At 44.5% G+C, this 22,430-nt stretch overlaps 1 protein-coding gene across 4 annotated transcripts in view; it reads left to right on the forward strand.

Annotated features, from left to right (window-relative positions):
- Positions 1–22,430, forward strand: part of kif13a (kinesin family member 13A) — a 92,003-nt gene that overhangs the window by 25,783 nt on the left and 43,790 nt on the right. For all 4 annotated transcript variants that reach the window (XM_072692498.1, XM_072692500.1, XM_072692499.1 and 1 more), the window contains exons 3-6: positions 5,180–5,192; positions 10,699–10,759; positions 13,294–13,386; positions 16,353–16,533. In XM_072692498.1, coding sequence (XP_072548599.1) covers positions 5,180–5,192; positions 10,699–10,759; positions 13,294–13,386; positions 16,353–16,533 — 348 coding nt within the window. The remainder of the gene's footprint in view (positions 1–5,179; positions 5,193–10,698; positions 10,760–13,293; positions 13,387–16,352; positions 16,534–22,430) is intronic.

Below are 22,430 nucleotides of genomic sequence, written 5' to 3' on the forward strand. Positions count from 1 at the left end.
GCTCTTCAGTCCCTCGCTGCCGTTAGATGTGCCTTATCTATAAGTATAAGTATGTCATTCTCAGTAGCGGTGGATGCAGCAAGTGGCCGCGCTGCCCGGAGAGAGACCCTCTGGGCGGGTGAGTGTGTTGGGGTGTGTGGGGGGCCGGCCGGCTCTGTCATCTCTCATTAGGGTTTGGCCGCTACGCTGCACCGGTTAGTGGCCCAGATTCTCTCTGCTCATCTCCTCGTGAACTCGAATAAGGGGTCAGGAGCGCGGCGGCTTGGCCAGCGCAAATCCGGACCATCCGACTCCTCAGCTCGCTGCATCGGCGGTGAACGAATGAGCTCGGCCAATCCTGGAGAAGGACGCGGTAGCCGAATTCGGGATGACCCAATCCGATCCAGGCATAATCTAATGGATCAGATATCAGAGCGTTGAAGCCTGATCCAGGTCCGATCCTTTGTTTTTACCGCTGTGTTCTGCTGGAGCGCTCTCTGGTGTCATCTGTATGCATTGTAATGGAACTCGGACTGGCCTTGATCTCCCCTCCCACCATGTCTTCACTTTTACGTGAATTACGTGGCTGGTTAGAACCTAAGCTATGGTGGAAACCATACTTTCCATTAGCAGCGGATCTAAATTGTGGGTCTGAATTATTTATTATTTTTTTATTTTATTAATATAACCCCCATCACATGCAATGCCCCCAACACTAGTGAGTCCAACACACGCCTTCTCCGACGCGTATGCTGCCAGCCGCATCTCTTTTTCCAACTGCAGCCGATGCGACTTCTCCAGGCAACCAACCAACGCTATTATTATTAAATTATTAAGATCTAATTTGGGGAGAAAAAATAAAATCAGATTTTAAAAAATCTGAAACATATTAAAAATATATATTAATATGATATTATATAGTATACATTATAATAAATATATTATTATTAATAAATATATAAATATAATAATTAAAAAAGCCCCACAACTTAGATAAGGGTGATGTTGGTCGGCACAGGCGTCTGTCAGCTGCTGTATCGGAGCTGGGGAGCCGTGGGGAGCCACTAAAATGTGCAGGGCAGGAGCCTCCAGGACCAGGGTGAGAAACAGCGGTGTCGATCATCTCACCAGTCCCAACATCTCATGGTGGAGGTTATTTATTTATTTATTTATTTATTTCATTTTCTGATATATTAATACTTACAACATATATTGCCATAACATTAAAACCACTGACAGCTGAAGTAAAGATCACAGAACAGCTCCTAAACCTCAGGCATCAGGTCCTTTGGGGTGTTCCCGGTGGTCAGTACCTACCAAACGCGCTCCAAGGAGGAACGCCCGGTGAACCAGCGGCAGGGTCACGGACACCCAAGGCCCACTGATGCTCCTGGAGGTGGCACGAGGCGAACCCACACAATGTTATGGCTGATTGGTGTGTTTAGTTTGTCTGTGGGTTTCATTTTAGCTCTGTTTGCTATTTTCTTCATGTGACGGATCCAGATGATCCAAAAATACCCTGCGCCTGGGAAAGCCACTCTGGCCTTTTCGGTGGGAGTGACCGGTGGGAATGACTGGTGGGAAAGTTGGAGTTTTCAGCTGAATGGTCCTCTCGGTTCATCCGCAGGGTCAGAAGCACACCTGCGTCCACCTGCCTCTTTGTTTGACTTCTGGATAATGATTACTGCGGGTAAAACAGAGGGGGAGGGAGGCCCCCAGCTTCAGTCCCACATTCTCAGAAAACCTGAACGTCCTCAAATATTCAACACTGCATGGAAACACTCTGAATAAATCATTTGTCCTAAAAACCAAAACATTATTTTTTTTCAGTTTGCTGAATCAGATTTAATCAGCTAAACTGAATATGGGCAGTTATGGGATATGTGGGGTAAAATTAGAAAAAATATATAATAAAAAAATTAATTAAATAAGAAAAAATGCTTAGATTTTTAATTTTGGCCTTCCAAATTAGATAGAAAATGGGGTGAAATTTTATCTATATTTTTATTAATAATTTTGTTATTTACAAAAACAAACAAGCAGTAAAAAATAATTTTTTAAACATTTTTATATCTTTTTAAATAATTTATTTTTAATTTTACCCCATTTTTCTACCCAATTTGGAAGGTCAATTACCCAATCCACGTTCAATCATGTGAACTCCCCCTATCAGTAGCAACGCCCCCAACAGACACATGTGAGTCCAGCCTCCACCTCTTTTCCAACCTCGACTGATGCAGCATCACTAGGTATCCAACCCGCTCTGAGGAAAGCACGGCTCCCCAGCTCCGATACAGCAGCTGACAGACGCCTGTGCCGACCAACATCACCCTTATCTAATTTGTGGGGCTGTATTATCTATAATTTTTGTATTTATTTATTTAATTTAATAAGCTCCCTATGATGAAGCAAGAGTAGTTACTGTAGTGTTGGTAATCAGAGATGGGGGTGTTGAGCTGTTTTGTCATTGGCCAAAAACCACCTAAAAATATGATTTATATCATTAGAATCTGATTATTCGTATATTAATTAATTCTAATCTATTACAACATCCCGAAATCAGTGGAGCTGCACTGCTGAAGTATCGCTCGGCCCCTCCCGCGAGGTCACTCTGAGAGGGGGTCAGCGGGGTCTAATCTAATCTAACTTCGACTCCAAAGTCCAGCAGCTTTACTGAAGTTTACACAACAGAGCCGGAGGGACATCCAGCCACTAACCTGCTTCCGTCCTCACGCAGCAGCGGCCAGATTACTCCCCCCTCCCCTCCGTCCAAAGACCACCAGGAAATACCGTCCCGGCGGGACAAAAAAAAAAGGAGGCGCGAGTGAAAGAGATCAGATCGTTTAAACCTGGGTTATCAGTGTGTTGAGCGGTCACTCCTCTTATGGTCGTTATGACCACCGCCGTAACCAGCAAAATTTAATCAAACTCTAGCACTTGTTCTAGTTCTAGAACCACAGTCTAGAACTACAATCTAGAACCACAGTAGAAACATCATCTGTTTGCTTCTAGGCTCTTTTTTCATAGTTTTTCTTTTATTATGTGAATTAAGAAAAAAAAACTGTCAGGCCTGCTTTTGCCGGAACGCCATTGGCTGCATAATTAGACCAGAATATCTGCTGGGGGTGCACCGATCCGGCCTTTTCAGGTCTACCTGAAACCGATACATAAACTTTGCGTATCGGCCGATACCCGATACCAGCCCAATACCATTGCTAAATTAATAAATCCTATACCTCACCATGTGGGAGAGACTTCAGAGGCATCAGGATTGACTTCAGCATTTATTTTAATAACTTTTTATTTATTTATTATAAAAATATAACAAATTAACACAGAGATATAAATGTACTAAATTGCTGTTTATTTGCCACTAAAATAATAAACAATCGTGCAGGACCTTGACACAGCACTCAAATGCAAATTAAAAAAAGGAGTCAAACTTCTTAAAATATATTTTAAAAAATTGGATAAAGATAAGCAGCTTCACTTTGTCAAACAAACTTATTTTTAAATATTTAGCATAAACACTAATTAAAAATTAAATCTAGCAGCTGAACCTTGATTTGGCTTTAATCAGCTAAACTGAATATGGGCAGTTATGGGATATGTGTAGTAAAATTAGAAAAAATAATAATAATAAATTCAATAAGAATTTATTTATTAATTTTGACCTTCTAAATTGTGTAAGAAATGGGGTGGATTTTGATATATATTTTTATTAATAATTTAATTATTTACAAAAACAAACAAGCAGTAAAAATATTTTTTGTTTGTTTGTTAAACACAATTTTATGTGTTTTTAAATAATTTATTTTTAATTTTAAAGGACCTTGACACAGCAAACTTCATAAAATATATTAAAATAAATCAAATGAAAATAAGCAGCTTCACTTTGTCAAACACACAAACTTATTTTTAAATATGTAGCATAAACGCTAATTAAAAATTAAATCTAGCAGCTGAACCTGAGAATAAATCAGTAACTTGGTCACACATACAAGCAGTAATCGAACATCGTGAACATGCTAATTTAATTAAAGTGAAAGGATCGGTTCCATGGATCGGCCTAATTATCCGATACCCAATCCAGCTAATATTGTTAATATTGGGGCCGATATCCGATCCTAATATCAGTAGCGCTGTAGTACTGCTACGCTGTGGCAGCGATGACATTAGCGATGCTTAGCCAGGCTGGCGGTCGACACAGTAGCATTGCTAATGCCGCTAGAGCTACTAAGCAGTGGTAATGCCACTGCCGCGGTAACTATGCTGGTGGTCAGCGCTTTAGCGATGCTAACACCGCGAGAGCAACACTAATGCCACCATAGCGATGCTGGGCGAGGCCGGCTGTCAACGCAGTATCAATGCTAACACCATTAGAGTCTTGGCAGTCAGGGCAAGGCTGGCGACCATCGCTGTAACGATGCTAATGGTGTGGTGGTGATGCTGGCCGAGGCCAGCAGTCGCTAAGGTTACAGTGCTACCCACTCTTCACACCACTTCCCCTATCCTATAATACTTCCCTCCCTCAACATGACCTGTGACTGCTGGCGAGACCAGCAGCTGGCGCTGTAGTAATGCTACGCTGTGGTAGCGATGACGGTAGCGATCTTCAGCCAAGCTGACACCGCGGAAGCCATGCTAATGCCACAATAGCGATGCTAGCGCTGCAGTAGTTACCAGTGTTACCACTGCGGTAGCGATGCTCAGCCAGGCCTGTGGTCGACGCAGTAGCAATGCTAATCCCGCTAGAGCAATGCTAATGCCGTTGGAGCATTGCTAATGCCGCATTCGCAGTGGTAATGCTCCTGCTGCGGTAACTATGCTGCTGGCCAGTGCTTTAGCGATGCTAATGCCACGATAGCGATGCTGACCTTGGCCGGCTGTCAACTCGGTAGCGATGCTAACACCATGGCAGTGTTACCATGGGGATACTACCGCTACTGTAGCAATGCTGGGTGAGGCTGGCAGTCAGGGCAAGGCTGGCTACCTGAGATCACAGCTACCTGTTTTAGTGTTGTGGCTAAATGATGAAAAATGTTCATTGTAAAATATTAATATTAATATTATGTTGCTAATCTGCATCTTCCTCTCTCTCCCTTCCTTTCTCTACTCTCCTGGATGTTGGGGTGACCTCTCGTGACCTCTCGTGACCTCTCGGCTGCTCTGGACCCTCCATCTGTCCGTCCGCCCTCAGGAAACAGCCAAAGGTAGAAGCTAAACTTCATCATTCATTTGAGTCACAGTTAAATAAACAGAGCGTGTTTTCATACACCACATGGACAAAAGTATTGGGACACCTACACATTCCACCTACAGGTGCTTTTACAGCATCCTATTCTAAACCCATAATCATTATTAATAAGGAGCTGGTCCTCCTTCACTCTAAGCTCTACCAGCAGCAGCAGGTCTGGAGCTCTGCTGCAGTTACTGAGTTAGTTGGGGGCTTTTCTGCACTCTGCTCTGAGCTCAGCACTCGGCCCTGACCCCGCTCTGTAACTTTACGTGGTCTGACAGACACTCGGTGGACACTGAGCTGCTCTCTGTGAGCTGTTCCTCCTAAACTCTTCCACTGTTCAATAATAACACCACTCACAGCTGATGGAGGAAGATCTAGGAGGGAAGGTCTAAATTTCACCAGCTGACTTGTTGTTGTTGGTGCAGCGGTGTCTCCTATTAGACACCTCAGACACCTGAATTCAGTGATTGAAAGGGGTGTCCCAATACTTTTGTCCATATAGTGTATATAGTTTGTCAATACAGTTAATCAATAGCTACTAATCGCTACTATCAATAGCTATAATATCACACAACCACTGCCAGGAGAAGTGAATAGCACTGATGCTCTGGCTCCAGTGGCTTCATCTGTCATGGGGTGGATCTACATATCAGGCAGCGAGTAAACCAAACTGTGAGGTTCTAGATAGACGACTGGGTCAGAACATCTCCAAAACATCAGGCAGGTCTTGTGAGGTGTTCCCGGGTATGCAGTGGTCAGTACCTATCTACCAAAGGAAGTCCCAAGGAAGGACAACCGGTGAATCAGCAACAGACAGGGTGACGGGCAGCTCAGGCTCGCTGATGCTTACGGAGGCCCCGCCCACCTCACAACTTACAGGACTTTAAGGATCCGCTGCTAATGTCTAAAGGTGTCCGGATACTATAGGCCACTTTCAGGTCGGGGTCTTGGGGAGGTGGTTTTAATGTTTTGGCTGGTGGCTGTATGGTGTAACTGTATGCTAACCTGACTCTGACTATGTCTACAAACAGGGTGAAATGATTGTATCCGTGCTCTTCTTTGCTCAGCACTACCCCTGAAAGCCGCACTGCGACCAGTTCGTCTGCCAAGCCCGAGCGAGCCAGTCTGTGTGTGTGTGTGTGTGTGTGTGTGTGTGTGTGTGTGTCTGTGTGTGAGTGAGTCGGGGGTGCGTTCCAACAATGCAGCTTTGAACAGACACACACTGGCCCACTGTCTGTGCTCATCCCCTCACACATTGTGGGCTTTGTGTGTGTTCGGCGAGATCTCTGAGCGCCAACACTTTCTCACACACGCCAGGAAGCAGGAGGAGGAACAATCGCTCCTAAAATACACATCTCTCTGTTTTAGGAAATCGCTGAAAGAGGAGCAGCGTGCCCTGAGAAAGCTGAGAGTGCAGAATCACCTCAGACTAAAGCTACAGCGCTTTACTACATGCTGGCCAAAAGTTTGTGGACACCCCTTTTAAGTCGCACCGACACAGATGTGTAAATGCCTTCAGCTTGTCTAGTCCCAATAGGACTCTCTACAGGAGCAGGTAAACATCACCATGCTGCCTAATGCCAGGTGTGAGCTAGTAGAGGGGTTTGAAGCCCCCCAGTATTGAGGAGCTGTGGAGCAGTGGAAGAACTGTGTTCACTGGAATGATGGATGGTGGTGGAGCTCCACCCAGTACTTTTGGGAACTGTTGGGAAAACTCTGTAGCCCACTGTAGCTGCAGATTTAGCGACTTGCTAAGTTCAAGTAGGAGGGAAAGCAAGCAAACCTGGATGAGCCAGTCCACTGAACCAGCCTGAAAACAGTGGAGACCCCTCCTAAACAGGGGGTATTTGATTTGATTTGAGCCTCAGTTAGCTGGACGCTCCTGGCATCTACACATCGCTGTCCATGGGGCGTCGGTTCTTTGGTAATGTTGACAGGTCGCTGTCGAGTCCAGCTGCCCTTAACTGCAGCAGATAGTCGCTGGGTTCAGTCCCGGTTTGGACGTTTCCCCTAATAAACGCTGCAGCTTCTGGTGTTGCACCACTCAGGGCGTGTCCCAGCGGGGACGTGTATATTAAGAGTATATGGTGGTTCAGGCCAGCATATACTCTTAATTGATGCTACAGCTAGCAGCCAACCTCGTCAGGCCACACTGGATCAGGCCTTTTTACACGAAGACCAGGTAAGACTACCAGTGACCGACTTACAAACCCAAAATGGATTGCTATGGGCTGTAGACCGGAGAGCCGAGGGCTAGTCGAGGTTTTACCGATAGCGTAGCACAGCAGGAGCCCAGTACCAGCAGTCTACACCAGTTATTCAATCACTGATTTCCTCTCCTGCAGAATTCATTTGACTTGTACATTTTTTGTAAAGAATGTGATTCATTTAGATGCATTAATTAGCTTGACAGCACTAATTAATATATTAATATAATATATATATAATTTTTTTTATCGAATTTTAGGGAAACTGCCGCAGAGGCAGAGTGAGTCTCCTCACTTCCTTTGACACACTCGCCACAATGGCTGTCAAAATGACAATAATTCCAGCCCCAGCCCGTCGAGCACCCCTGGAGTGCGGTCCCCGGTACGGTGGGAGTCGAGGCGGAACGCCCACTGGACTGAAAAGGCCGGCGCTGCCCGGCGGAAGTGCCTCCACTCAGCTGTGAACATGCTGTTCATTAAACACAGGCAGGAATGTGAAGGGTTAACTCGGCCTTTCACTCGAGAAAAGAGAGAGAGAGAGAGAGAGAGAGAGAGAGAGAGAGCCAGGGCTCACAAATCACTGCACCTAACACTTCCACGATTAAGGGGCTCCCGCCACTTTATTGAAATTGAAGGTTGACTCCAAGTGATGTGGACAGATCACAGGGACAACTCCCCCTAGCAGGACCTTGTCCATCCTCCTCTGGTCAGAGCTACGTATAGTTTATTAATAAATGGTATAAAGTCACTTTAATACCAATGAACTCTGTTGTAAAAATTATGTATTATTATCATATTATATATATATTAATGTCTTCCACCCCGCCAGCAATCCCTTTTCACTCCCATTTCCTCCTGCGTTGTTTAATCAGCAGCACTGCTTGTGAATACCTCTACACTGATGGGCGCGGTGGTCTCGCTCGAAATGAGGGGTGTTCAGGTCAGTTTCTGGAGTATTGCTGTGTATCTCGGCAGCGGAAAACACAGGAGGAGCTCCGGTGAATAAAAAAACAGTCTAGACAGATGTTCATCAACAGTCAGACGTTCGTTGCTATCTTGGCAGTGAATTGTCAACACAAGCGCGTGTAGCCCGACGCTCGTAGCCCCCCCATGCTTTACACCACTGAAATAGCAACCCGCCAAGGTCAGTCTGACCGCACCTGGCTCTTAAAGGGAGCGTCGAGAGACATGATGATTGGTTTATTACTGTACAGTATGCCAAAAAAAAACCATCCATGATTAATCAAGAAACACAATACACGACTTTTGAGAGTTTCAAGCCGAGCAAGGCGTACTTTTCCCGTCGTTACCATAGCAAAGACACACCGACACACCCCCTAAATCAAGCTGTGCATTGACAACTCGCCTATTGGGCCCTAATAATCACAGTCCATGTAAACTTCAGCATAGTCCGTAATGGAGGGTGGTCAACTGGTCTGAGGTGGGTAGCAAGACACCCCGATGGTCATTGATGATTGGATTTATGGAGACAGAGAATGTTGAGCAGTATCAGAGTGTGTCTGACGACTCTGGCAGGTTTGACTATAACAACCTAACTAAAGGAGAGAGCCAGAAGGTAACACAGACACGGGATCACCCTAAAACACCTGCCTTCCATCTGCTCCACCGTCCACAAACCTGAGTGGTCGCGTGCAAATGATGGGACGACAGCTCCAGCATTTTGGGATACTGCAATTCCCTGTGTCCAGATCTGGCTATAACAGCCTAACTAAAAAACTCGAGCCAGAAGGTAGCACAGACATGGGAGCACCCAGAAACACTGGCATCCATCAGCTTTACTGGGCTCGGCAAGTTGCCACCGTTGGGCCCTTGAGCAAGGCCCTTCACCCTCTCTCTGCTCCCTGGGGGCTGGAGTTGACTGCCCACCGCTCTGGGTGTGTGTGTGTATGTTCACTGCCCCTAGTTCACTAGTGTGTGTGTGTTCACTACCACAGATGGGTCAGATGCGGAGGACACAGATACGTGCAGCTTTACCTTAGTACCCACGCAAACATAGTGAGGGTCCCTTTAAGATGCCCGTTAGAGCAGCTGTACTGTGTCTGTCTGTACCCTTTCTCGCCCGGCTGCTCCGAGCCTGCCGGACGAGGCCTCCGTCCAGCCTGTTGCTCTGGAAACCGGCGCCGCCAAAAGCAGGAATTAATGTGGCCTTTCTGAGATTTATGTGTGCAATCACCGGCGCCGTCCCGAGAGGGCCTGAGGGTACCGGCCTTTCCGTCATTCCCACTTCGGGCCGGAACGTTGCTGCTACTGCACTATGGACCTCTGGTGGTGGAGCTGCAGGAGGAGTACCTCTCTCCAGAGCTGCTGTGTAACGCCTTAGCCACATGCTTCTCCACCTTCATATCAAGCTTCTGCAGCTCTCAGCTTGTCCAGAAATGCACGGATACAGCGTGTCCTTTCCTGGTGGCCCACACTTCATGCTTGAGTTCTCTAGTGTACACTGATCAGAAGCAGTGCTGGTAGCTAGCTCACTGTGATGGCGCTAATACAGTGGCTTGCAAATGCAGTGTATGGACAAAAGTATTGGGACACCTGCTCTTTCACTGTTTCTTATAAAAATGAAGGGGGTTTAATTGGAGTTGTTGGAGTAACTGTCTCGACTGTCCAGGAAAAAAGAAGGCTTTCTACTGGATTGTGGAGGAAAAGCGTTGCTGTGAGGATTTGATTGTATGCAGCAACAAGAGCGTTCACCACCCAGCCTCTTTATTCCCCAACTTCCCAAAAGTACTGGATGGAGCTCCACCATCCATCACTCCAGAGAACACAAGTTCCTCCACTGCTCCACAGCTCCTCAATTCTGGGGGGGGGGGGGGCGGGCTTCACACCCCTCTATAGCCCATGCCTGGCATTAGGCACGGTGCCAAAATCTGCTTTAGAGGGTCCTATTATATTGGCAGTCCTTCTCTACAGGGGCTAGACAAGCTGTGCGTGAATGGGTGCAGCTTAAAGCAGCTGAATGCACTCATTAGAAAGGGGTGTCCGCAAACTTTCGGACAACTTTGCGGTTACTGATACATCCCAGACGTTACCAGGGGTGACTCTCGAATCCTCTCGCTCTCTGGACTCAGGGCAGGCAGCATCACGCAGCCCTCACACAGTGCGGTTAATCTCTTATTGTGTGGCCGTCTCGCTGCCCGAGCCCAGCGCTGACGCGATGCTAACAAGAGGTTAGCTGAACGTTAGCCGAGACACGCCTGAGCACGCCTCGCCTTCACATTCCTCTCTCTCTCTGCCTTTCTCTTTCTGCAGGTGTTTGCCTTTGACCACTGTTTCTGGTCTATGGATGAGGCCAACGTCCCGAAATACGCAGGTGAGTCACTCCGCAGCATGTCCCGACACACACACTTACACACAGCTGCGCTCTCACCTCTGTGGGAGGCGAGGAAGCACCCATCTGATAATTACTTCTTGTATTGGATTTGAATAGTGGGGTATGTGAAGCCCTAAATCTGTGTTGCCGGGCTTCACGGTTTACTAAACAGAGACGCCATAACTTCCCACAACAACAGCAGCAGCAGTGAACACACACACACACCCATATTGACACACACCAGGGAGTGAGCACACATGCCCGGAGCGGTGGGCAGCTACTGCTGTGGCGCATGGGGACAGGGGCAGCTTGCCGAGCCCGGGTATCGAACCCACAACCCTGTCATCGACAGCCTGGTGCTCTAACCGCTGAGCCGTCACTGCCCCATCGCTGTTAGTTTGGGGAAAGGGTCTGATTCACACCCTTTTCTCCATAATAACTGCAATCAGTCACAGTGTAAACACTGTAAACAGGGTCAACAATCCATACTGAGCTGTAGCTCCGCCCCCTCAGTCTGTTCACTGTTCACAACTGTTTACAACTGTTGTCGTCACAAAGCAGCTTCACATAATCAGTAATTAGTAAAAGACCGAAAAAAAATAAATGACGTAAGACATGAAGGATCAGAGACCCCCAGTGAGCGGCCAACTGGAGCCACCAGTAGAAGGTATGGTATAGCAGAAGATAGAAGCGCTGTAGAAGGACGCTGGCCCCGCATCAGTGTGATTGACGCTTTACCTGAGTGAATGAACTGGGAGTGTGTTGGACTGGTCAGTGGTCAGTGGTGTGATTAGCTGGTGTTAGCTGATCTCTGAGGGCTTTAGCAGGTCTCGAGTGTTTGCTGGTGGACGAGGAGGTTGGACGGTGAACTGCTCATTGCACAATTATGTGTTTCTCAAATCTGCACAGATGTTTCACTGTTTTACAACCAGCCGTTTACATGGATGTGTGTGTGTGTGTGAGTGTGTGTGTGTGTGAGTGAGTGAAGTGCCTGGGGTGTGTCTGCATTTAGCTCCTCACAGCTGTCTGATTCTTCCTCCCGTTACTCAGAGAGCAGACCTCAGATTTAGACTCTCAGTTCCTGATTTGTTCATTCTGCCTAATCTGATTCTAAAAGAGCTTATTATTAAGACTTCAGTATTTTAATACGTTTATAATTATGTTAAATATAATATTTATATATGTTTGTATTTATAAATTTATATAATTATAACCAATATTATATAAAGTAAGTATATTTAACATAATTATAAACAATATTGTTTTTAATGTCATTATAAGCAATATTATATTAAACGCAATTATAAACAATATTATATATAAAGTGTTTAATATTGTTTATAATTACATTAAATATTGTTTATAATTACATTAAATATAATATTGGTTATAATTATGTTAAATAAACTTACTTTATAAATAATGTTATATAATTACATTAAATATACTTTATATAGAATATTGTTGATAATTATGTTAAATATAATATTGGTTATAATTACATTACATATACTTTATATATAATATTGCTTATACTTACTTTATATATAATATTGTTTATAATGACATTAAATGTAATATTGTTTATAATTACGTTAAATATATTATTGATTATAATTACGTGAAATATACTACTGGTATAAAATTACGTTAAATATTATATTGTTTATAATAATGTTAAATATAATATTGTTTATAATTACATTAAATATAATATTGATTATAGTTACTTTTACATTAAATATACTTTCTTTATATTTAATATTGATTATAATTGTTAAAATTAAGATTGTTATATAATTAACTTATATATAATTTTGTTATATTATTGCATTATGTATAATAGTGTTTATAATTATGTAAATGTTTTATTGCAATACTTTTCATATTATATTGATATTGATATTGGTAAGTAATATTTAGTGTAGAACACAAAGCACCAGCAAGCCAAATAAACAGCAAAAATAGGGTATTTTAGGGAGATCAGGATCGAGGGCCTATCCAGGCATATTTTAATGGATCGGGTATTGGCTATTTTAATCCCGATCCAGTTCAGAATCTTTGCTTTAACCACGGTGTTCAGAGCGCCATCTGGTGTCCTCAAGGCGCCTTAATGAACACTACCCCTAGCCAGCAGCAGCAGCAGTGTGGACGTTCTCAGAAGGTAAATAAAGGAGTTGAGGTTCTGCAGTGTGGAGCTATTTTACAGTGGAACCTGAAAACAGACCATAATATCTGACCCTTTATAAAACTCTCACTGAAACGCTCTGTTTTACCAGCGGGAGAACCGCAGAACCGCTCACTCGCCTTTCTCTGTTCATAAACCAGTATTGAAGAACCCGTTCAGAACCGAGTGGAGGCTAACGCTAATGCTAACACACACACACAGTTATTGGTAATTGGCTGTCTAAAGATGGGGAGGGAAATTATATTTAATAAAAATGTATCAAATTAAATTACAGCATGTTTTGGGGTTTCATGTGTGTTCCTCACTGTATGTGTGTGTGTGTGTGTGTGTGTGTGTTGTTTTGTAGGTCAGGAAGTCGTGTTTAAGTGCCTTGGTGAGGGAATCCTCGAAAATGCTTTTCAAGGATACAACGCCTGCATTTTTGCCTACGGACAAACAGGTACAGCAGCAGATGGACAAGCACTCTCTCTGCATGTAAACCTGTGCAGTGGAAGTGTGAGCACACCTCATCCTCAACAATCACTTTCCCTCTGTGTGGTCTGTGCGACTGTAGCGCTTATAACGCTGTAATTATAGACTTATAGAAGTCTTTACCACTCGGCACAGCCAGCCTCAGTCTCAGATCCTCACAACAAACAGAATAACAGACAGCTACATTACACAGACATCCAGACATCTCCACAGGAGTCTCCAGCAGAGCAGTTCATCTCCTGTCCTGCAATTATTGCATTTGCACAACAGTAAGCCTGACTAACCATCTCTCAGGTTCAGCACAGCTTCAGATAATGAGAAGAACCTTCAGTCTGAGGGGCCGACCTGAGCCCGTAGCCCGATCTGAGAATGTGTTCATCTTCTTTAAGTTGCACCCACTGCATCCATATCCATCCATATGATGCCCATTCATTCATATCCACATCCATCCCTATCCATACCCATCCATATCCATCCCTATCTATGCCCATCCACATCCATCCCTATCCATACCCATCCATAGCATTCCCATTCATTCATATAACCATCCATATCCATCCCTATCCATACCCACCCACATCCATCCCTATCCATACCCATCCACATTCATTCCTATCCATACCCATTAATCCATATACCCATCCACATCCATTCCTATCCATACCCATCCATAGCATTCCCATTTATCCCCAAACCCATGCACATCCATTACTATCCATACCCATCCATGCCATTTCCATTCATCCATATACCCATCTATATCCACACCATCCATATCATTAACATTAATCCCAGACCCATCCATATAATGCTCATTCATTCATATACCCATCCACATCCATCCCTATACATACCCAACTATATCCATCCCTATCCATACCCATCCATATCCATCCCTACCCATACCCATCTATATCATTCCCATTCATCCTCAATGGTATCCATTCCCATATAGAGTAAACCCGTTTATCCCCATGCCCATCCTTATCCAATCCATATTCATTCCCATTCAAATCCATTCCCATCCCCTGTAGAGTCTCTTGAAGTCTGAATGCTGTCAGTAGTCGTGTCAGTGTCAGTGTTCCTTTGTGTAGATAACAGACCACCACAATCACACAAATACCTTCCACAGACTTTACAGGAAGAGGAAACCACTGGATTTCAATGAAAGAAAATAATAATAATTAAGTCATTTTGGAGAATTTCTATTGGTCCGTTCATCAGGAAATGAAATGATATAAAAGATACGAGGTGTTTTACAAGGCCGTGACTGTAAGCTTATGTTACTCATTAGCTACATTCGCCTCGGAGCTCCAGTGCAGAACTGAAGGGAAGCCAGACGTCAGGCTCTGAACATGGCCTGTCTGACTGAGAGAGATGTGGCGTTTATATGAAAGCAGTGCTGAAGTTTAGTAGCATCTGCTGCTCTCGTAATCTCTCCTGGCAGGTAGACGTACAGGAAACTGCTGTGCTTCCTATTGCTCTGCTGAATCGCTTAGCTGAATCTACCACACACACATACACACACACACACACACACACAGACCAGACCGACTCCTTCACCCTCCCATTTCCTGTCCTGTACCACCACCCACCTAGTCACACCTCTTACAGAATAACACACACTGCTGACCGGTTCCCACGGAGTCACGAACAGCTGACCTTCAGACTGTGGACAGAAGCATTCCGGCTATGTAGGACAATCACTATTGTTTAAAAGTTTGGAGTCTTTTCATAATAATAAGGATTTTTATAAATTAGTTCAGGCTGTTTTGCTTTCCAGCGTTCAGACTCACTTCTCTGTTGCTTAAAGGACGTCACTGATTCTTTATAAGTTCACCTGGTGTCGTCTAGCGCCCCCCTGAGGTAGCTGCTAAAGCCTGCAGTCTGTAAACGTTGGCATGTTTGATGGGTTTGTGAAACACCCATCCATATCCATTTCCACCCATTCATATTTCCATTCATACCACTCATACACATCCATATCCATTCCCATCCATATCCATTCCCATCCATACCCATTCCCATCCATACCCATTTCCATCCATACCCATTCCTATCCATACCCATTTCCATTCATAACACTCATACACATCCATATCCATTCCTATCCATATCCATTCCCATCCATACCCATTTTCATCCATACCCGTTCCTATCCATTCCTATCCATACACATTCCTATCCATACCCATCCATACCCATTTTCATTCATACTCATTTCCATCCATACCCATTCCTATCCATTCCCATCCATACCCATTTCCATCCATACCACCCATACCCATTCCATCCATACCACCCATACCCATTCCCATCCATACCACCCATACCCATTCACATCCATACCCATTCCCATCCATACCACCCATACCCATTCCCATCCATACCACCCATACCCATTCCCATCCATACCCATTCCCATCCATACCACCCATACCCATTCCATCCATACCACCCATACCCATTCCATCCATACCACCCATACCCATTCCCATCCATACCACCCATACCCATTCCATCCATACCACCCATACCCATTCCCATCCATACCACCCATACCCATTCCCATCCATACCCATTCCCATCCATACCACCCATACCCATTACCATCCATACCCATTCCTATCCATTCCCATCCATACCACCCATGCCCATTCCCACCCATACCCATTCCCACCCATGCCCATTTCCATCCATACCATTCCTATCCATACCCATTCCTATCCATACCACCCATTCCCATCCATATCGTCATTCATATCAATTTCCATCCATATTTATGAAAAAATGCATGAATATTCATATATTTTCTTTGATTAAAAGCTTGTTACCATAGCGATACTCCCAAATCCATTACAAGGTGTAATGCACCTTGTGTGCTAAATTACTGAATTTTTACTGATAAAATATAAACTTTTGTGTTTCCTGCAGGTTCTGGAAAATCATACTCAATGATGGGCAGCGTGGATCAGCCTGGTTTAATCCCGCGCCTGTGCTGCTCCCTGTTCGAGCGGGTCGGCCGCGAGGGCAACGAAACGCACACCTTTAAGGTGGAAGTTTCCTACATGGAGATTTACAACGAGAAAGTGCGCGACCTTCTGGATCCCAAAGGGTGAGCAGATACAGATACACTGCTGCATGAGTTCACCAGAGGGTCCTCCATCCAGCTGTCTCTCACAGAGCCGATAGACTGCAGGTGTTAGTGTAAAATCCTGTAGTATTACTCTACCGCCTCAGTCCACATGCTGCTCTACCTGCAGATTAAGCTTCCGCAGCTCTCAGCTTGTCCAGGAATGCACGTGTACAGCCGTGTACAGCCGATTTGTATTTACTGGAGTGAAGTGAAAGTGAATTACTCTCAACAACTGTAGGGGGAGCCCAAGAGCAAAAATATAAATTTTTACATAAGGCTGTAGAAAACATGGACAGCACAACGTCTCTCAAAAGTGAAGCCACCACAGGTCTAGAGCTTCTAGTGGCTGGTTGCTGTATGACGTGTAGCTCCGCCCGTCCCCAGATGTTTCAGTGACAAAACTCCACCCATTCTCCATCTCATTGTTCTCCTCTAAACCGTCCTTCCATCTCCAGTGTCTCCAAATTCCAGCAGTTAGTTCTTCCTGTGCTGATCTCGGCCCATTTTTTAAAATTTCCCCCAGATATCAGATTTTAACCCTTTAACCTCTGCTCTATCGTAAGAAGGTGGGGCTACACTTAGGAATGGACTGATTGACAGCCTCACCTGGAAGAGCCCGGTCGTCTGCAGAACCTGCATGGCGCCCTCTCTGGTCATTAGCTGAGTGGTAGAGGACCTTCCATGAGCTGCACTTTTACTGTTGGGGCGTCCACTCTGCTTCTACGCTGGAAGCTCAATGAAGACGGTGTGAGACACTGAGGCTCGGTCTGGGAGAAGGGGCGGGGCTGCCAAATGAGTAGGCGAGTCTGGCTCCGCCTCTGGTCTGTACTTGGCAGACTCTGGTTGCGAATTTGACAACATGGTGGACAGTTTTGGCTTCGTTTTTACAAAACGGAAGTGTGTGTGATGATTTAGGCATGCAGTTAGCAACATGCTAAATGGAGTACATAGATTTCCATTACTTGTTAGCTACATTAGCCTGAGCTAAACTATTCCTGTAATGTTTTCTCTGCTAGAGTGAAGCTGGTTCTGATTAGTGAGTGGGGAATCCAGGAGACGTTTGAATGTCCTGCTCTAGACATTACAGCATCAGAATAGATATGAAATATTATTATTATTATTATTATTCTGCACTCTATGTCTTCTGTGTCTGACAGCAGGCTGTGTGCTTTGGCCGGCGGAGTGCGGCCCCCGGGGTGGCCGGTGTTTTTATCCGCTAGCTTCTCTCCCCTCACTGACCGGTCTCCTCACTGTGTGGCCTTAAGACATGTGAATGTAGGTGTGAGAAGAGCAGGCTGTATCATGTGGCTGTGGGACAAATACACACCGGACTGGAGGTGGTTGGAGGATGGTCTGGAGCACATCTGTGCTGTGATGAAGGGTTTCAGTTCTAAAAGGCTAAAAAGGCTTGATATGAAGGAAGTATGGAGAGGTAATGGTATCACAAGTGATATGTAGGGATATATATGAATATAGTTCAGTTATAGAGGTTATAGTTTTAGTTATGGAGGGCTATAAGTATGTAAGGGTATGGATATGGAAGGTAAGGAGTAAAGCTTATGGTATGGGTATGCTTATGGAAGGTGAAAGTTATAGGTATGCATATGGATGGGTATGGAAGATTAGGGGTATGCTTACGTAAGGATATGGGTATGATTATGGATGGTATGGGTATGCGTATGATTGGGTATTAGTATGCTTATGGAAGATTATAGGTATAGGTATGATTGGGTATTAGTATGCTTATGGAAGATTATAGGTATAGGTATGATTGGGTATTAGTATGCTTATGGAAGATTATAGGTATAGGTATGATTGGGTATTAGTATGCTTATGGAAGATTATAGGTATAGGTATGATTGGGTATTAGTATGCTTATGGAAGATTATAGGTATAGGTATGATTGGGTATTAGTATGCTTATGGAAGATTATAGGTATAGGTATGATTGGGTATTAGTATGCTTATGGAAGATTATAGGTATAGGTATGATTGGGTATTAGTATGCTTTTGGAAGGTTATAGGTATAGGTATGATTGGGTATTAGTATGCTTTTGGAAGATTATAGGTATAGGTATGATTGGGTATTAGTATGCTTTTGGAAGGTTATAGGTATAGGTATGATTGGGTATTAGTATGCTTTTGGAAGGTTATAGGTATAGGTATGCATATGGAATAGTATGGAAGATCCCTAATCTTCCATACCCTTCCATCTATGCTTATGTAAGGATATGGATATGCATACAGATGAGTATGGGCATGATTATGGATGAGTATTAGTATGATTATGGATGAGTATTAGTATGATTATGGATGAGTATTAGTATGATTATGGATGAGTATTAGTATGCTTATGGAAAGTTATAGGTATGCGCATTGATGGGTATAGGTATGGAAGATTAGGGGTATACGTAGGAATTGGTATAGGTATGGAAGGTAATAGGTATGTGTATGGATGGGTATTTGTATACTTATAGAAGGTTATAGGTATGTTTATGGATGGAAGGTTATAGGTATGTTTATTAATGAGTATAGGTATGGAAGGTTATAGGTATGCAAATGGATGGGTATGGTTATGGAAGATTAAGGAAATGGATATAGATTGGTATTGTTATTGATGGGTATTTAGGGGTTATATATATATATATATGGTTATTGATGGATGTGAAGGGGTATTGATATAGATGGGTATTAATGAGTGTGAAGGGGTATATAAACAGATATGGTGTGGTTATGGTTATGGATGGTTATTAAAGGGTATTGGGTATATAGATATGAATTAGTATGAATGGGAATGGGTTTGGATTCACTCTCGGAGAGAATAAAGGATGAATCCGGTCTGATCCTGTAACAGATCTATCCTGAAACAGCACACACCCACACTGTACTGTTAGCTGTGTGTTTCCTCCTGTGGTGTAGTTTGAGATGATGCCTACCGCTCGATGCTCATCCTAAGAGAAGATATTCAGCTCTAAGCCTCTCATTTAACAGCTCAGACATTTTCAAAGAGGCAACATCAGGTCAGGAAACCTCTGTTGTCCAGTATCTACCTTCTGCCTCCTTCTGTTATACACTGAACCCTCTGCACCATTCCCACGCTGCTTACTGCGCCTCACTGTGTGTGTGTGTATGTAAGTGAGTGAGTGAGTGTGATGCAGTGTGGCAGTTCATCAGCGCTCCTGTCTGCAGGTCAGTGGGGGTTGAATTGTTGGGAGCTGAGAGTCGACTGAGTGAATCGCAGTAACCTGAATAAATCAGCAGGGCCTCAGTTTACAGGGGCATTCAGTTCACAGCTCCTGAAGGGCTCCTGGCTTCTGGAAAATCCTGGAAGTCCTGAAACCACCAGCAGATCCATGGAGTGTCAGAGGTTTTAAAGAACCATCCTCTGAAAATCTTCGGAACTGCACTGTAAAAAGGTGGAACCCGTCAGAGGTCTTTATCTGAAGGTCTACCTGCTTGGCATGGGTTCATTTAAAAAAAATGTTCTAGGGCTGTCATTACGATCAGAGGGTCGCTGGTTCGAATCCCAGTCATGCTGCTAGCCATCGGCAGCCGAGGCCCAGAGAGAGCACAATCGGCCTTGCTCTCTCCAGGATGGGTAGATGGCGCTCTCTCCCAACACATCGCTTCGCTACGATGCTGGTCGTTACTGGGCTGCTGCGTCGGAGCCGGGTATGCGGCGCTTCCCTCCAGGCGCGTTGGTTGGTTGGCGCGTCGGTTCGAAAAATGAGCGGCTTGACTGGGCACATGCGTCGAAGGGGGGCGCGTATTCGTCCACCCTCAGTGTCGGCGGCATTGCATGCGCTGGGGGGGGGGAGAGTACGGATGGGTTGGGTTATTGGCGGCCCAAATTGGGGAGAAAAATTTGAGGAAAATCCCATTAAATAAATAAATAGAATTAAAAAGCCAGAGAACAGCCTCATCAGTTTGTACAGAAGCCCCTGTAGTTACTGAGTAATACAGCTTAGTGTGTGATCAGCCTCGGAAAGTTTGACCTTATGACCTTATCTCACACTGGTCTCCGACTATAAGAGTCATGTGAGATGAATAATAATGGTGCAGTAATGCAGCAACTGTAGGATAAGAGTGATAATAATAGTGTATCAGTAAGATCTGTGGCCTGTAGCTGATGATGGTGATCAGCTGTTGAGGATGGTGATGGCGTGAGGGTAAAAGCTGTTCCTGTGTCTGGCAGTCTTATTGGACATAGTTCTGTAGCGTCTGCCAGACGGGAGCAGCTGGAAGAGGTCGTGACCAGGGTTCGAGGAGTCCGTAAGGATCTTCTCTTCCCGTTTTCAGCTTCTTGAGCAGTACAAGTCCTGAAAGGAGGGCTGAGAAGCACAGCTGATTCTCTCATATATGGACATATGACAAAACTGTAAACCCAGTATCAAATCCATGTGTTTGCCTGCTAGCGCCCTCTAGTGCAAGTCTAGTGCAGGCTACTTGCGCTCAGCCCTTTCTCACACTCATCTGTGAGCCGCTTTCTGTTTGCGGGAGGGAAATTTCACCCGAGCGAATGAGGAATGCGGCTCTGGCTGGACGCTGCTGCTGTCGGGTGTTTTCAGTTTGCTGGAGTTGGGTTGAGCAGTGTTGTATCCAGCGTTCGCCTTTTTTTCTGCAGCTGCAGCTCAACACCAAAGCAGTGGCGATGGTGGTGGAAGTGTTGGGAGAGGCATGTGACCAAACCCTGGGCAAGGAAAACACAGTAGATCAATAATACAGTAGAAGTGAAGCTCTAAGAGGCGTCCATGCACCTGCACAAGTTCCCAAAAGGTGGTAGGCCTCTGTGCTGGTGAGTGAACTGTGAGTGCGTGTGCTGTGTTACACTCAGTGTGTAGTAACTCAGATCCGCCAGTAGGGGGGGAGGGGCGGTGTGCTTGTCGTTGGTGGGCTGCTGTCCGGTTGCCATGGCTGAGCTTAAAGCTGCACTGGAAGGTGTGTGTGTGTGTGTGTGTGTGTTTGTGTGTATGGGACCCTAGATTTAGTGCTGGCTGGGTGGCTGTAGAATTCAGAAACTGCTGTAAGAGACTTGACAGTCAATATATATATTTATTTATTTATATTTATATGTATTAGTGGTGTTCATCTATTAAAAAGTTTCACATTAATCATAATAATATTCAGAGATTAATTCTGATTAATTAACTTTATTACAGGTTAAAATGCTAGCTAGCACATCCTAGAATTTTGGGCTGGAGAACAAATAAAAGTGTGCCTAATAAACTGTCCAGAGGAACAACAGTTATATTCTCTCAGTGTAGTTTAGAGAACTTCAGACTCGAACACGATGAAGCTCGAGCACAGAAGCTTTAATAGAGAAAAAGCTTCAACAAAGAGATAAATAATTGATAAAGCGTAACAGGGTGGTAATAAAGTATAACAGGGTGGTAATAGAGCGTAACAGGGTGGTAAGAAAGCATAACAGTGGTAGGAAAGCATAACAGGGTGGTAATAGAGCATAACAGTGGTAGGAAAGCATAACAGGGTGGTAATAGAGCATAACAGGGTGGTAAGGAAGCATAACAGGGTGGTAATAAAGTATACCGGGGTGGTAAGAAAATATAACAGGGTGGTAAGAAAGCATAACGGGGTGGTAAGAAAGCATAACAGGGTGGTAATAAAGTATAACGGGGTGGTAAGAAAGCATAACAGGGTGGTAAGAAAGCATAACAGGGTGGTAAGAAAGCATAACAGGGTGGTAGGAAAGCATAACAGGGTGGTAAGAAAGCATAACGGTGGTAAGAAAGCATTACAGGGTGGTAATAAAGTATAACGGGGTGGTAAGAAAACATAACAGGGTGGTAAGAAAGCATAACGGGGTGGTAAGAAAGCATAACAGGGTGGTAATAAAGTATAACGGGGTGGTAAGAAAGC

This window comes from Salminus brasiliensis, chromosome 1, assembly GCF_030463535.1.
Source record: "Salminus brasiliensis chromosome 1, fSalBra1.hap2, whole genome shotgun sequence".
Lineage (NCBI taxonomy): Eukaryota > Metazoa > Chordata > Actinopteri > Characiformes > Bryconidae > Salminus > Salminus brasiliensis.